Source organism: Protomyctophum bolini (genome assembly GCF_963924005.1).
Source record: "Protomyctophum bolini genome assembly, chromosome: 23".
NCBI lineage: Eukaryota > Metazoa > Chordata > Actinopteri > Myctophiformes > Myctophidae > Protomyctophum > Protomyctophum bolini.
In genome coordinates, this window is record NC_137884.1 from 29,834,775 (window position 1) to 29,852,116 (window position 17,342).

The 17,342-nt window shown below is 41.0% G+C and overlaps 1 protein-coding gene across 1 annotated transcript in view; it reads left to right on the plus strand.

Annotated features, from left to right (window-relative positions):
• Nucleotides 1-16,797, plus strand: part of atp6v1e1b (ATPase H+ transporting V1 subunit E1b) — an 18,601-nt gene extending 1,804 nt beyond the window's left edge. The window contains exons 3-10 of the mRNA XM_080757305.1: nt 1,125-1,190; nt 4,131-4,240; nt 5,277-5,343; nt 6,885-6,974; nt 7,932-8,000; nt 9,235-9,329; nt 12,406-12,493; nt 15,520-16,797. Of these exons, the coding sequence (XP_080613431.1) occupies nt 1,125-1,190; nt 4,131-4,240; nt 5,277-5,343; nt 6,885-6,974; nt 7,932-8,000; nt 9,235-9,329; nt 12,406-12,493; nt 15,520-15,582 (648 nt within the window). The 3' untranslated portion in view covers nt 15,583-16,797. The remainder of the gene's footprint in view (nt 1-1,124; nt 1,191-4,130; nt 4,241-5,276; nt 5,344-6,884; nt 6,975-7,931; nt 8,001-9,234; nt 9,330-12,405; nt 12,494-15,519) is intronic.
• Nucleotides 16,798-17,342: the final 545 nt, after the last annotated feature.

A 17,342-nucleotide genomic window follows, 5' to 3' on the forward strand; every position in this document is an offset into this window, starting at 1 on the left:
CAGGACACAAACACATTGGTGGCGTGAGGGGGGGGGGGGGGGGTGTCGACACAGAAACACATTGGTGGCCCCTGTAAAATCTGAATCCCCTCCCACCCCCCCCCCCCCCCCCCCTTTTCCCCTCACTGTATATGTATCTTTTCCCTTTTTGCTTCCTTTATGATGAATTCCTGTTCTGTTCTTTAACTACATATAAGTGTCTATTTGTAGGTCTCTAAATGTTTTGATGAATTGAACAATGTGGACCCTGTTGTAAACAAGTGTAATGCTTAATTGGGTCGTCCACTCACAGATAACAGTCGTCCGTATTGAGTTTGTGCTTGAAATGTTACTGTAATTCTGCAAACTGTTAATAAACATTTCAATCAATCAATCAATCAATCAGTGTCTATGTCAAATGTCATTTTAGAAGAGCTGCCGGCAGCTAGTGATCGTTTTCTTTTTCTTTTTATAATATTTGTTTTATTTGGAAAGTGCAGTACAATACATATAGCATTTTTACATATGACACAAGAGCAGTTCCCAAGATTTCTTCTTTTTTTTTCCCACCCCTCTTCCCTCCCTCATCCCCCCTCCATGTGGCACCATCTCCAATGTCTCTGTATAGTCCTTTTTCTACATAAGACATTGAGTCCACACTCAAACAGGGACAGACAAGGCAATATCACTTCAGGTGGTACATTTCAGGAGGACAAAAAAATAAAAGAGTGGCCGGAAAAAGACAAAGGAAACAAAGAAAACAACAACGAAAGTATATACATTTATGCTGAGGGGGACAAAAACAATATAGCTTTGGTCTTCGACCACGAGAGGAGGAGAGGTGTCTTATACATTTTATACAATCATACAGCAGGCAATGAACCAGTGAGATCACACGAAGTCCGCTCTCAGGGGGGCAATGTGCACTATCCAGTTGTTCCAAATTTGGTAGAAATTGTCTAGTGATCGTTTTCTATCCCTGGTGTAGGAAAAAAATCACAAAACATGTAGGAAGGTCACAGATATGATGACATGTACAATAATGAGGATGGGTAGGTGTAATAATAATAATAATGTAATAATGTAGAAGAATGAGGATGGATCTTGTTCTAATCCACACGGTTCTTTCCTGCTCCTCCTCACAGATCAAACACATGATGGCCTTCATCGAACAGGAGGCCAACGAGAAGGCAGAGGAGATCGATGCCAAGGTATAAACTCTAAATACGGCGCTATGCATTTTTAAACTACAGTACCTTTGGCGTGCGACACACTATAGCGGGGCTCTTCAACGGGCCGTCTGGGACACCTAGGGGGTCCTCAGAGTTATTACATGGGGCTTGCCATATCTTTAATGTTTTTTTGTTATGTATATATGTCTATATTTTTTATGGAGGGACAGACATTAGGCTTGGGAGAGAGATGGGTGGGGGGTAGACATGCAGTAAAGGCCGTCTGGATCGGGAGTCGAACCTGCGGCACACTGCCAGACCGGATTACCAGCCAAGGTGCCTGGACCGCTGAGCCAGGGCCCAGGCCAGGGGCCTTGCCATAATTATCTTTGTGTGAGCAAAGAAAAGCAATAAGCCACTCGAGGCCCCCAGCTTACCAGGTATGTTACACTGGCTGGGGGGTATTTTACACTGGCTGCCTACGCCCCCCCAGCCAGTGTAAAATACCCGGTAACCTGAGACCTCTCGTGGCTTATTGCTTTTCTAAAACGGTTACGAACATATAGCAATTTTAACCTAATAAAACGGCATGCGTTTGTAAAGCAATCAAGCGCTCCCCTTCCCCAGTACAGCTGGAATCAGCTGCGAATGATATGAAGTGATTGAAGGAGTGGGTTATCGGTGGAATTTACACCGGTCACGTGTGTATTCTGGAGGAGAACTTTAGCCAAAATTCAAGCTCACTTGTGAGCAAACCTATTTTTTTATTTCAACATGGATGGACGAGAAATGGTTGGCGAACATGCCCTTGTTCCATGCTTGCGGTTATGGTTAGGTTAGGGGTTTGAGGAAAATATACATTAACATGAATCCAACATGCACTTATGATAGTGCTGTCAAATGATCATAGATAGCTATGAACGAATCTATCTATGCTAATCTGCAACAACATTTTATACAATATGTACTGGGGGTGCAGGTCTTTTTTCCGACAGCATATTGATCCGAAACCTCAATCCTAACCTAACCCTAACCGCAAGCACGGGAGCAGCGCATGTCGGACCATCGCTTTTTCGCATCGCAGCGAATGTCCCCCCGCTGCGGAGCGGACCGTTGCCCCGTCGGCTAGAATGCTGTCGGGGGGGGGAAAAGGCCGCCTCCCGTGTACTGGGTGTCCCTGCTTCATCTCTTTCTCAGATGAGGGGGTCCTTGGTCTGGAAAACACTGCACTATAGTAATGCAAACAAACATGGTTTTATTTTTGTGTTTATTTCATAGTTGCCTAGTTTACTATCACCACCCAGTGATGTAATTCCATTTTTTTTGTTATTGCTTCAATTGAATACATTAATCATCAGTAATGAATACATTCATAAAAAAGTGGTGCCATTTTGTGCTACGAAGAACAAGGAATATTTACATTCTATTGCATATATGTCAAACTCATAAGGCCCGGGGGCCAAATCAGGCCTGTGAATGAATTACCTTCGGCCCGCGGGATGATATTTAATTAGTATTAGAACTGGCCCTCTGGTATATATTGCACGGACCACCATAATACTACAAGTCCCACAATGCACTGCGAGTGCATTGTCGCGTATCGAGGGCCCGCAATAAGCGCGAGCATGCGTCTTCTCTTCACTATTGATCAGCAGTGAAAGTATATCACTTGTGGTCAACTTTCAGCTACCCCTCTCAACAAAAATGAACGTGTGTTGAAACACAGTCCGGCCCTCGAATTGTACCAATTTCTTTATTTTGGCCCACTGTGTATTTGAGTTTGACATCCCTAATCTACTCCATATACTTCTACTGTATCTTTTTGTCCATGTGAAGATACAAAAAAACAATGTCCCTAATATTCAGCTAATTATTACATAGCACCGGTACTAGTAGCACCCGTTTTGTGTAAATGTATTTCTCTGATGGCGTGGCATATGGCATGTACAACACCATCCACAGAAAAAAGTGGCAAGTTTATGCTGCGTATATGCTGTGAAACTTACTGTACCACTGTATAGCAGTCGTTCTCAGAATGGGGTCTAGGGACCCCCCAATAGAGCTTGGGGTGGTTCCAGTGGGTCTAGGGACCCCCAATGGAGCTTTGGGTGGTTCCAGTGGGTCTAGGGACCCCCAATGGAGCTTTGGGTGGTTCCAGTGGGTCTAGGGACCCCCAATGGAGCTTTGGGTGGTTCCAGTGGGTGCCCAGCTGATGCACTTTAACTTAAGTTGTATGAAATACTTGCCATTAATATAGTGGTTGCAACTGAATTAATTGATTGCCCGAGTCCCGTGGTGGGAGTTCTGCTCTGCATGGTTTTGTAGTAGTTTTTTGTAGTAGTCATTTTTTGGGGGGCACTGGGGGCCACGCATCAAAAGTAAATTAATCCACTAAACTAACATTTGTATTGTTGACCTATTTCTAAAATATTAGTGCAACTTTCGTTATTTTTTTTTACCTCTATCACACGGAACTATGTTTTTTGTGTCCATATCACTACACTACGTGGAAATAGTTCCATGTGATAGAGGGGTCAAAGTTGAACGAAAGTTAATATTTTAGCGTGGCCCCCTGTGTGAACACTATGGGCTAATGCATATCGTTGTTGTCGGGAAGGAATTAGGAAACGGCCTAACTCCATTTTTTTGTATCTATTTTTTGGCATAAAGCGGTGCTATTGAACACCCTTAACGTCTGTATGTTTAACTAATGAAAAGTAGTAAAAAGCGCTTTGGACAAACGGCTAACTCCACCAACTCTCCCCCTCTCAAACAGCTAACTCCACCAACTCTCCCCCTCTCATGCAAGTACTTGACAATATTTAAATTCACAACACCAACTTTGTTGAGGCAGTATTGCTTTGTTTTGGAGTTGGGCGGTTTCCTCCGGTATCACACTGGGGTTCCTTGACCGTAAATAGTAATACAATGGGGAAGGGTTGGAGCTGATCTTTTGTGTGACTTTGTCTCCCCCTGCAGGCAGAAGAAGAGTTCAACATTGAGAAAGGTCGTCTTGTTCAGACTCAGCGACTGAAGATCATGGAGTATTATGAGAAGAAGGAGAAGCAGATCGAACAGCAGAAGAAAATGTGAGTCGGTGTTCATCCCTATCCTTCATTCATGCTCCACAACAACATGTGGTCACCCTTATCCTTCCTTCAGGCTCCTGTCTGGTTGGACACAACAACCTGTGTTCCAAGTGGATTGAATCTAGTTATAATTTAGTCACAAGCTCTATTGGTTAAATATACAGTATATAAACCCCACAGAAGCACTTTAAATAATCTCTATCTCTATTAAGAATAGAGAAAATAAAATGGCTAAAGCTATCGGCTATCTTTACTACTCTTAAGGTGGTTGCACACCGGCCGCGTTTTTAGGAAAACTGTCCACTCAGTCAGATGTCTCACTCTTAACACTGTGTCCACTCAAGGCCTATTCATAGTCTGGATTTTCGGTGATGAGGTGACCACCGCTCCGGTGGTGAGCTGACCACCGGAGCTGAAATAACGTTGCGCGGTGGTGAGTAAAAACAGAGAGAAGGGCTGGAGCGGTGGCGGTGGTTTGCTCTTCACCGCGGCTGGTGACGTCATGTTGTAGTTCGGTGGTCACCTAACCACCGAAAATCCAGACTATGTACGAGCCTTTAGTCACTCTTAACACTGTGTCCACTCAGTCATATGTCTCACTCTTAACACTGTGTCCACTCAGTCATATGTCTCACTCTTAACACTGTGTCCACTCAGTCATATGTCTCACTCTTAACACTGTGTCCACTCAGTCATATGTCTCACTCTTAACACTGTGTCCACTCAGTCACTCTTAACACTGTGTCCACTCAGTCACTCTTAACACTGTGTCCACTCAGTCACTCTTAACACTGTGTCCCCTCAGTCACTCTTAACACTGTGTCCACTCAGTCACTCTTAACACTGTGTCCACTCAGTCACTCTTAACACTGTGTCCCCTCAGTCACTCTTAACACTGTGTCCACTCAGTCACTCTTAACACTGTGTCCCCTCAGTCATATGTCTCACTCTTAACACTGTGTCCACTCAGTCATATGTCTCACTCTTAACACTGTGTCCACTCATATGTCTCACTCTTAACACTGTGTCCCCTCAGTCAGATGTCTAACCTGATGAACCAGGCTCGCTTGAAGGTCCTGAAGGCTCGAGATGACATGATTTCTGTAAGTTGTTTTGGCCTTACCTTATTTTTAGCAATCTGTGCCCGTGCCGGTTCTCAAACATCTTCATTCCCAAGTGAATATGTGTTTGGCCGCGGACCCCTATCTGAAAACATTTACAAGATCTGTGTGGTTGATCTTTGAAAATAGCAACACGTCGCAAGCTCTATAGATCGGCCAATTTCAACTAGCCAATGTACTGTACTGTATGTAGGCAGGGTTAACATGGCCAATGTACTGTACTGTATGTAGGCAGGGTTAACATGGCCAATGTACTGTACTGTATGTAGGCAGGGTTAACATGGCCAATGTACTGTACTGTATGTAGGCAGGGTTAACATGGCCAATGTACTGTACTGTATGTAGGCAGGGTTAACATGGCCAATGTACTGTACTGTATGTAGGCAGGGTTAACATGGCCAATGTACTGTACTGTATGTAGGCAGGGTTAACATGGCCAATGTACTGTACTGTATGTAGGCAGGGTTAACATGGCCAATGTACTGTACTGTATGTAGGCAGGGTTAAAGGAGAATTCCATACTAAAAGGCTTTCTTACCTTTCTTTGTAGTTGTTACGTCCCCACCAAAGAGGTCCAGGTGTTATTTTGTGCAAAAGCTCCTTATTGGCTGTTTCCCCTACCATAAGCCCTAAATGAATTGCATTGAATTGAATGGGAATTGAATGGGGGCTATGGGGTGTTGTGCTAATTCGCTTATTTCCATCGCTCAAAATTATAATTTATTTGTATATATCCTCTCTTCATAATGTAAATAATATCCCAAGCGGCACACTTTACTACTTCTTTCAATGGAAATAAGCGAACTAGCATAACACCCCATAGCCCCATTCAATTCCCATGCAATGCAATGCAATTCATTGAGGGCTTATGGTAGGGAAAATAGCCAATAAGGAGTTTTTGCACAAAAAAACACCTGGACCTCTTTGGTGGGGACGTAACAACTACAAAGAAAGGTAAGAAAGCATTCTAGCATGGAATTCTCCTTTAACGTGGCCAATGTACTGTACTGTATGTAGGCAGGGTTAACGTGGCTAAACCGACTTTGATGCTATATTATCAAATGTCACTGGGGACCCCTTTGAACCCTTGCCTGGGGTCTCTGGACCCCCCCCTTTGAGAAGCACTGCTCTATACATACATGTACAAGCTGTGCTGCTTAACCCATTCTCGATGGGAACCCCTTTTTGGTGTTTTATAGCAGATCTTCAAGCTCATTGTAGATCTGCTATTTTTGGAAAATCGTGAGAACGTGGCGCAAATCTTTGAATATATATTCATTCAGCGCGGACGTTGTTAAATCAAATCTTTGCTTCTGGGCGGGGTGGGGGGGGGGGGGGGGGTCCCTGGAACAACATATTTTCAGATGGGGGTCGGCGGTCGATTGCATATCATTTTTGGGGTCCTTGACGTGAAATATTGAGAACCACTGATTCAGAAACATGAGGTTTTTCAGAATTATTTTTCATGATTTTCAGGCCTAATGCTGCTCTAATCTGTATATGGATTTGTTTTGCCCCGTCAGGACCTGTTGAACGAAGCGCGCCAGCGGCTATCTAATGTCGCTAAGGACCCAGCACGGTACTCCGATCTGATGGACGGTCTGCTCTTACAGGTCTGTGGTCTCTCAGGTGTTCAGTGGATATTTTATTTTATTTTATTTTATTTTATTTTATTTTATTTTATTTTATTTTATTTTATTTTATTTTATTTTATTTTATTTTATTTTATTTTATTTTATTTTATTTTATTTTATTTTATTTTATTTTATTTTATTTTATTTTATTTTATTTTATTTTATTTTATTTTATTTTATTTTTTCAATTCAAAGGGCTTTATTGGCATGAGAAAACATACGTTTACATTGCCAAAGCAGAAAGATCAATACAACAGTACAGCAATACAATCAAAACAAAAATGATGCACATTTGGAAGTCAAAATCTTCAATAGATCAATTTCCACGTACCCAAGATCACTCGATGCAGTTATTATAGTGCAGGAATATACACAACGATTAGTCTTTAGGGTGGTAAAATAAAATTAATTTGATTTGTGTTGTTTGTGTTGAATCCCTGCACAGTACTGCCAGTATAAACTACTCTCTTATGATTATGTGTTATTATTGAAGCTCTGGTTGTATTTCTCTTTCCACCTGAGCGTCTGACTCTGTATAATGTATACATAAGATATGAGTCACATTTCCATGTATTTATTTGTCTCACACCATCATCACAATCATCCCCTTGACTCCATCTACCTTTTCACTGCATTGTTTTCCACCATTGTCATGCAATACCAGTGCAGCAAAAATAGCTGACCTACAAGATCACAATGTTTCTTATCATATATTTATAGATAAGATCACAATGTTTCTTAATCAACACCCCCAAATCAATTATGTTTCAAATGAAAAGTGATTATCGATTTAAGTTTTTTAATCTATTAAGCCCATTAATGCAATTAACTGTTGCACTCCTACTGTATCTATCTGTATCTCCTCTAATAATAATAATAATAATATAAATGTATCTATCTGTATCTATATCTGTATCTATCTGTATTTCATATCAGGGATTCTATCAGCTTCTGGAGTCCAAAGTGACCATTCGCTGTCGTAAACAGGATGTGCAGATGGTACAGGTAATTGAGCACTTCCTACTACTTCCTTTGTGTTGTATAATATATATATATATACAGGGCTCGAAATAGCGACCATTTTGGTCGCAAATGCGCCTGAATTTTAACCTTTGCGACCTAAAAATATATTGCGGAGCACCAGTGCTACTACAAATAATTACTGTGGTGCGCCTGGGCCTGGCTACAACGATCAATTCTCGAAAAACGGGCGCTCTGAGCCGCAGCCGCTCTATCCAACTCCACTGCAGACTCCTGTCTGCTAGCTGCACTAGCACTTGATGCTAACAAACCAACGTGTGTAGTTAACTACTCTTTGACACAACGGTACGGGACAACGTTGAGCGCTGCATCGCTCACATTCCAGAGCGCCTCGGCTCGCAACTTCACTATGTGTCAGAAAGTACATTATTTCAAGGCAGCGATTCAGAAAAGACCGGAGCGGTACGCTACGGACTCTGTGATTGTAATTTGTAAAAGAGGAGGAGGCGGACCGGCGTGTGTGTGTGTGTGTGTGTGCGTGTGTGTGCGCTCGCGCGCTTGCAAGAGAGAGAGAGAGGGAATGAGAGAGAGGTAGGGAATGAGAGAGAGGGAGGGAGAGAGAATAGCAGACCTGTAAGTGTTTCTACCTGGTTTCTACATAGCAGCAGTATTGCTACTTTTACTTAAGTATAACATTAGAGTAATTTTCCAGCACTGAAGTGGTAGGCATAGTGAGTAGGCATAGCTATAAATACCATGTTTTACATAGAAATTATTTTATATTAGAAATTCTAATTATATGATCTAAATAGGCTATGAAGGTGAAAAACACAAAACAAAGAAAAAGAAAACGGGTGATGTGACTGGCTGGAATCAGTGTAGACTAGATCGAGGGTCCTCAACTGGAGATGTTTGATGCCTCGGCCTCTTTGAAGAGATGGATGGATGAGGGACAGAAAGTCTGGACACTACATTTTAAATTCTGGCATGTATTTTTATACTTTAGTCATTTTATGTTATTTGTAAACCACACGTTATATTATTGTTTTTATGAATGTAAAAAATCGATTACATATTAGTGCTCCTTAGATTTTGGTGGGTGCTCCTAATTTTTTTCTGGTGCTCCTTCATTTTGAAATTGGGAGCACCAGTGCTACCAAGTAAAAAAGTTAATTTCGAGCCCTGATATATATAATATAAAACTTAAATGTGTTTATATAGCGTCTGCATAACATTATAACATCTGCTCTGGGATCAGGCGTCCATTCAGAAGAACATTCCCATCTACAAGGCCTCTGTGAAGAACAACCTGGAGGTGCGCATCGACCAGGACAACCACCTCTCCCCAGACATGTAAGTAAAGGAAAGGTACTATGTTTACCCACAGGGTAACTGGACTAAGGAAAGGAAAGGTACCATGTTTACCCAGGGTAACTGGATTAAAGTTACCATGTTTACCCACAGGGTAACTGGACTAAAGTTACCATGTTTACCCACAGGGTAACTGGACTAAAGTTACCATGTTTACCCACAGGGTAACTGGACTAAAGTTACCATGTTTACCCACAGGGTAACTGGACTAAAGTTACCATGTTTACCCAGGGTAACTGGACTAAAGTTACCATGTTTACCCACAGGGTAACTGGACTAAAGTTACCATGTTTACCCAGGGTAACTGGACTAAAGTTACCATGTTTACCCACAGGGTAACTGGACTAAAGTTACCATGTTTACCCACAGGGTAACTGGACTAAAGTTACCATGTTTACCCACAGGGTAACTGGACTAAAGGTACCATGTTTACCCACAGGGTAACTGGACTAAAGGTACCATGTTTACCCACAGGGTAACTGGACTAAAGTTACCATGTTTACCCAGGGTAACTGGACTAAAGTTACCATGTTTACCCACAGGGTAACTGGACTAAAGTTACCATGTTTACCCACAGGGTAACTGGACTAAAGTTACCATGTTTACCCAGGGTAACTGGACTAAGCTCAAGAACTTGTTTACAGCCAGGCCCTGCTCATAGAACATTTCATGGTAGGGGTTCAATGCCTTGCTCAAGGGCACTTCAGCGGTGGTAATTTTAACGTGCCGGTCCGGGGATTCGAACTAGCGACCTTCCGATATCAACACCGCTCCGCAAACCATTCGGCCGATGTAAGAACCACCTCATGCGGGAGACTCCGGTGTTTCACCCACAGGTCGACGTGGTTTTGACGTTGGGTTTAAGGCATAATATCTGTGAGGTAATAAGATTAGCCATAGTGTTCGTGAGGTTACAATTTACAATTTACAATTCAGGCATTTAGCAGACGCTCTTGATCCAGAGCGACTTACATTTAAGCAAAAACAAAAGCATGGCATACATCACATATATCAAAAGTAGTTGTCATGAATCATGTATAAACTAAGAACGTAACAGTGGAGTATCTATGTCAACTATACTGATACTATACTATATTATATATTATACAATATACATGTGTACTATAAAGTGCTATGACTACATGAAATGCAATTCCAGTGCCGTCTACGTAACGAGCTATAAGTCTGTCTAAAATAACAATGCTAACCTACGGTTAGGTTTAAGATTAGGTTTCACATAGTGTTCGTGAGGTTAGGTTTAAGATTAGGTTTCACATAGTGTTCGTGAGGTTAGGTTTAAGATTAGGTTTCACATAGTGTTCGTGAGGTTAGGTTTAAGATTAGGTTTCACATAGTGTTCGTGAGGTTAGGTTTAAGATTAGGTTTCACATAGTGTTCGTGAGGTTAGGTTTAAGATTAGGTTTCACATACGTAGTGTTCGTGAGGTTAGGTTTAAGATTAGGTTTCACATAGTGTTCATGAGGTTAGGTTTAAGATTAGGTTTCACATAGTGTTCGTGAGGTTAGGTTTAAGATTAGGTTTCACATAGTGTTCGTGAGGTTAGGTTAAAGATTAGGTTTCACATAGTGTTCGTGAGGTTAGGTTAAAGATTAGGTTTCACATACGTAGTGTTCGTGAGGTTAGGTTTAAGATTAGGTTTCACATAGTGTTCATGAGGTTAGGTTTAAGATTAGGTTTCACATAGTGTTCGTGAGGTTAGGTTTAAGATTAGGTTTCACATAGTGTTCGTGAGGTTAGGTTAAAGATTAGGTTTCACATAGTGTTCGTGAGGTTAGGTTAAAGATTAGGTTTCACATACGTAGTGTTCGTGAGGTTAGGTTTAAGATTAGGTTTCACATACGTAGTGTTCGTGAGGTTAGGTTTAAGATTAGGTTTCACATAGTGTTCGTGAGGTTAGGTTTAAGATTAGGTTTCACATAGTGTTCGTGAGGTTAGGTTTAAGATTAGGTGTTTGTGAAGTTAAAGGTTAACTCATAGTACCTCTGGAAACATCTCCAGCATCAGGAGGTCCCCTCAGATGTCCTTGACGCGTGTCCAGGGGTGTCCAGCTAAATTATTTATTAGTTAAGGACCAAATGGACCCTTATTGGTCTGAGAATATCTTGTGCCAGGGATCCCCATAAAACAATACGTTTACATTTAACATTATAATCCCCCCCCCCCCCCACGTTTTTCTCAAGATCTTTTGAAAATAGCAGATCTGCTATTCGTTTGGATCTCACTTTGAGCGCCACTGTATAAAGAAATGCAACCAAATGGACCCCGTTCAAGCAGGGGTTTTGTCCCAGGGACCACCATTCTGACTAGCAGCAGCCTGGGGACCACCACTGTTGTGTCGGGTGGGTTCATCGTAGATCTACGATGGACCCGGTAGTGGTGGGGCATTCATGCACCATGGGTTAAGATTGATTTTGTTACTTTTCTTCTTACTTGTTACTCACTAATCACACTAATCACAGGCTACGTTCATGAGCTGGTGTTTTTTACTTGTACTAAGCAGGACTCAAAATAAGTCTCAAACTAATAATCCATTTCAGTTAATCACCCAAACACTGAAGACACATTTGATTTGACACCCGCTTGGTGCAGTCACAGTAGGTTTGTGTCTCATGCAGAAGCATTTCTTTTCCCGGATGTTTACATCGTGAATGGTTTTTATTTATTTTTATTTTTTGACGCGTTGAGCACTTGACTTTTTGAAATGTTAGATTCAACTTAAGGTATTATTATTATTATCATTCACAAACAAGTAAAAAGAGTGCAAATACGTTTTTTATATATATATTAGAAAGGTAAAAATACAACTTTTCTGAATGCCTGGCTGCAGACCACCAGCAGTACCTCCACGGACCACCAGGGGGCCGCGGACCACCAGGGGGTTGAAAACCCCTGCCGTGAAGGGTTGAGTTATAGCCTATACTGTAGGTGTTTTTGGTCTTGATATTAAAAAGGTTTTAGCACCACTGTGGGTTGAAGTCAATTCTCCAGCGGATGCGACCGACTGACTTGGTGGTTTTGTGTGTTTGTTTGTGTTCAGTTCCGGAGGCATTGAGATCTACAACGGCGACGGAAAGATCAAGGTGTCCAACACCCTGGAGAGCAGACTGGACCTCATGGCTCAGCAGGTAACACGGGAGGACTGTGTGCGCTAACTGTAGTTCAATGTCATTATAGGACTGTGTGCGCTAACTGTAGTTCAATGTCATTATAGGACTGTGTGCGCTAACTGTAGTTCAATGTCATTATAGGACTGTGTGCGCTAACTGTAGTTCAATGTCATTATAGGACTGTGTGCGCTAACTGTAGTTCAATGTCATTATAGGACTGTGTGCGCTAACTGTAGTTCAATGACTGGACCTCATGGCTCAGCAGGTAACACGGGAGGACTGTGTGCGCTAACTGTAGTTCAATGTCATTATAGGACTGTGTGCGCTAACTGTAGTTCAATGTCATTATAGGACTGTGTGCGCTAACTGTAGTTCAATGTCATTATAGGACTGTGTGCGCTAACTGTAGTTCAATGTCATTATAGGACTGTGTGCACTAACTGTAGTTCAATGTCATTATAGGACTGTGTGCGCTAACTGTAGTTCAATGTCATTATAGGACTGTGTGCGCTAACTGTAGTTCAATGTCATTATTTAGTCACAAGCTTGTTATTACTTATTAACGGGAAAATTGAATTTGGGGAAAAGGTCAACATTCAGGATGTCTTCAGAGCAACATGAACTATTAGAGGAAAGATTATTGTGATCTGCACAAATATCCACCATCAGAGGGAAAATAGCCTAACTTCAATCTGATAAGGACTGATAATGTTAAGATATTAACGGGGACCATACAAAGGACTGATAATGTTAAAATATTAACGGGGACCATTCAAAGCATCGTATTTAACCCATTTAGGATGTCGAAAGTAAATAAAATGTTCGCTCTGAAGATTTGTGCCTCATTTTCACGATTTTTCAAAAATGGCAGACCTACAAGCTCGTAGGCGCGCTATGAGCTTGTAGATCTGCTATCTTTCCAAAGCATAGCATAATGTTAACACCAAAAGGGGTTCCCGCCCAAAATGGGTTAAAAAAAATCTTAATCTATAAGAATGTACTTTAATCTGTAGTGTAGTACACATATGTGATATGAATGATACTGTAAATAAATAAATGCATAACCAACCTCCCTATTTTGGCCATAATAATAATAATAATACAAGTTATTTCTAACACACTTTATAATTGACACAAATCTCAAAGTGCTACATTGCAAGAAAATAGTTTGTAAAATATTTAAAAACAATGAAGTTAATAAAATTCAGATCAGTACTCGGAGACCCAACTATACACGGCTAATGGTGTTAACCTTTAACTCCAGTATAGAATAAAACTCCTGTGACTGAGTTGTAAATAGTGAACATCAGTCTCCTAGAAGATAACTATAATCATGGATAAAAGTATTGTTAAGTATTGTCATAGTTGCTATTACATTATAGACAGACGTCAAGAGTTTTCATTGGATGACCAAGTGCTGTACATTTACACCAGGAAAGGATGCAAGGCGTTGGTGCCTAGAGGGCAGCACGCGTCCCGAATACCCCAACCCAGAACCCAGAATACCCGAGGTCCGAACCCAGAACCCAGAACCGAGCCGGGTCGGGTGCAAAATGTTGACGTGCCGTCGGGGATCGGGTCGGTTCCGTTTCAAAGCTGCGGAACTCGTTTCGGGAATCTGAAATGCAGAATACCCGAAATAACCGAGATTTATAAATGAAACCCTTCAACTTTAAAAGTAGGTTTAAAAAATAGACATGCGTGCGTTGTCATTATTACATTATTACATTACATTGTATAAAGTCCATATTGTCTGTTGAACAGAGTCAACGAGGGCGGGGTCTCGTCATGCACCTCCACATGAGCGAGAGCGCTCTCTCTCTCTCTTTCGCTTGCACACACACACACACACACACACACACACACACACACAGCTATATTAATGCAATCATGGCGGCCCCCTTCAGCGAGCGAGGTGATCAAACGCAAAGCAACAAGCAATGTGGGACTAGCCTCGCATCACCAGGCTTTCCACCTCGGAGGAAACAATGTGGGACAGTTTTGTTGTGATTGTCAAACCGCTCTGGTAAGAATGTCCGTGTCCAAAAATGCACTATAGCCAAGTTTGCAACCCTCCTCCTCCGCTGCGCCTGACCACAATGCCTGGTCAGACATCGTTATGGTTATGGTATTAACTAACCCATCGTTATGGTATTAACTAACCCATCGTTATGGTATTAACTAACCCATAGTTATGGTATTAACTAACCCATAGTTAATACAACTAACCCATAGTTATGGTATTAACTAACCCATATTTATGGTTATGGTATTAACTATATAAATCTACCCATGGTAGATTTTTTAACCGCAGCTGTACAGATTCTTTAATCCATGGTAGATCTCTAGAGATATTATTTCTGATTCTATTCTGATTCCCGACTAGCTTATCGGTGGATACCGAGTACTGATCCGATACCAGTGTGTAGAACAAATTATGTGTATAGCTACAAGTTAGTAAAATAATAAAGTTAAGAGTATAAAACAGTAGTGCTGAACATCAACTGAAGCGATCAAAAATATAGTACTATTATGACATATCATGTGACAAATGATGGGATTAGCATAGACTTGCATACTCGCCGATATGATCTTTTTTTTAAATTTAAATTGTTTGATCTGTCATACATACGTACCCAAAATAAGGTTGTCGGGTTGAACGTGGTTAAAAATAAATTATGTTCTATGAGGACGGGTTAGTCTCAGCTCGCTCCTAGTTCAGACAGTTTGATGTTTGCTGTTTCATTTAACCCATTCTGAACGGGAACCCGTTTTGGTGTTAGCATCATGTTGTGCTTTAGCTATTGAAAAATAGCAGATCTACAAGCTCAACGAGCTTGTAGGTCTGCTATTTTTTTTTTTAACGAAGAACGACTGACATTTTTAGAATCTGATCTCAGGTCAGAATGGGGTTAATCAGACCAGTGTGTGTCCAGTGGAAACCTCGTATGAATCTGATCTCGGGTCAGAACGGGTTAAGACAATGTGATGCGAATAAAAGGCTCATGTCTCTAATTCCCTTCGTTAACTTCTGTACTACTCAGATGATGCCTGAGATCCGAGTGGCGCTCTTCGGTGCCAATCAGAACCGCAAGTTCCTGGACTGAGGCCTCGTAGGGAGACATGTGTCCTCCTTTGAAGTTTTATTTTTTTCTTTTTTTTAAATGATTTTGTCGTCCCTCGTGAAAAGATCCCATTCTTTGTCTGTGAAACGGAATTCCAGTGCACTTCCATCTTAAAGGACCACTTCACCACTTTTCAACCTATCTTCATATCATTGGTCCTCACTAATAATCAAGAAAAAAAAAAGCGCAATGTTTTTCTACTCGGTCTGTGTCTCATAGGAGGGCTGTGTGGGCCGTTCAGAAACCGTCTTCCAGTGACATCATCGATGGGGAATACAAGCTAATAGAACCTGCAGGCTTTCTAGTCCTGGTAAGTTGCAATGCGAAAATGGAAGCCATCGTTCTCGCGATAATGAAAATCTAAACATTTTTGTAAAGGAATCTTGTTTTAAAAAATATCTGCCTAATGATGATGTCACTGGAAGACTACCCACAGCCCTCCTATGAGACACAGACTGAGTAGAAAATAGTCGTGCCATTTTATCATGATTATTAGTGAGGACCTATTCTATGAAGATAGGTTGAAAAGTGGTGAAGAGGTCCTTCAAACAGAAGAGACGTTGTCGTTTAGTGTGTGGTATTGTGCTGTATGTTGCTGTGTGTGTACAGTGCAAGGGGGACAGGATGATTGATTGTTGCAACTGAATTGTACACAAACGCAATTAATAGGAGGTATTTTTTGCACAGTTGTAACTTTCTGGTTGACTCGGGTGCTGCTCCCATATAAGGGTTTCAGTTTACACTGTTTGGTCGGGAACATTTCCAGGATGTTTGATTATTTCAGGCTGTGATTACATTAGTCTTGACAAATAAGAGTCACTTAGCGAACGCATTTTTTATTTTATACACGAGAACACGCATGCAGCGCTGTCTTCATTACTAGCGGCTGGATATGCTCCAACAAATCACACGGAAATGAAGTATTATTTATGACTGCAGACCATACTAGTAATCAACATAATTTATTGATGTTACATCTATTGTATTATTATTATTATTCTAATGTCAAGAAGCGTGGGTAATGTTATCATTCCAAAGGGGTGTGTTTATAAGGACAAGGATTCCAAATGCAAAATTAAATTATGTGTATACGGTTGGGTTTTTTTTTCTTCAGTTTGTTCTTTGTTTTGAACGTCCCTCTCTGAGAACGTGTTGTGAAGATGTTCTACAGTAACATAATAAAGTGTAAACTGCTAATTTCACAGTTCATTTATTTTTCCTTATTTTCTTTGCCTTCCGCATTGTTCACGGCTGTGGAGGTTGCACGAGGATATGTGCAACTTATAGTGCCTTCATTTGTTTGGCAACAGTGGCCATTCATGCTTCCCTAATTATTTCATCACATGGTATCTCGCAGGAAAGAGATACAATTATCCGCTGGCTCCGAATATTTGACTGAGAACATTATGTTCAGTAAAACGATTTACTGGAGTAAAAGTACAAAAGTATTTCCATCAATATGTAGTCACGGTATCGAGTAAAGGTACTGAAATAATTAATTCTTATAAGAATTAAAGGCACTAAAATAATTAATGGAAGAATGTCCCATCTCACTTTATTGATTCCTCAAAACCTTTTTTTTCCAAAATAGCTGATCTCCAAGCATCACATTTTGAGCCTGCTATTTTAACGTATGTATAAATCTTACATGGTAAGTGGTTAACGTATGTATAAACCTGCAGAGTAACTTAATTGCTCCAAGTTTTCAATTAAGTTGTAGTGGAGTAAAAAGTACAATATCT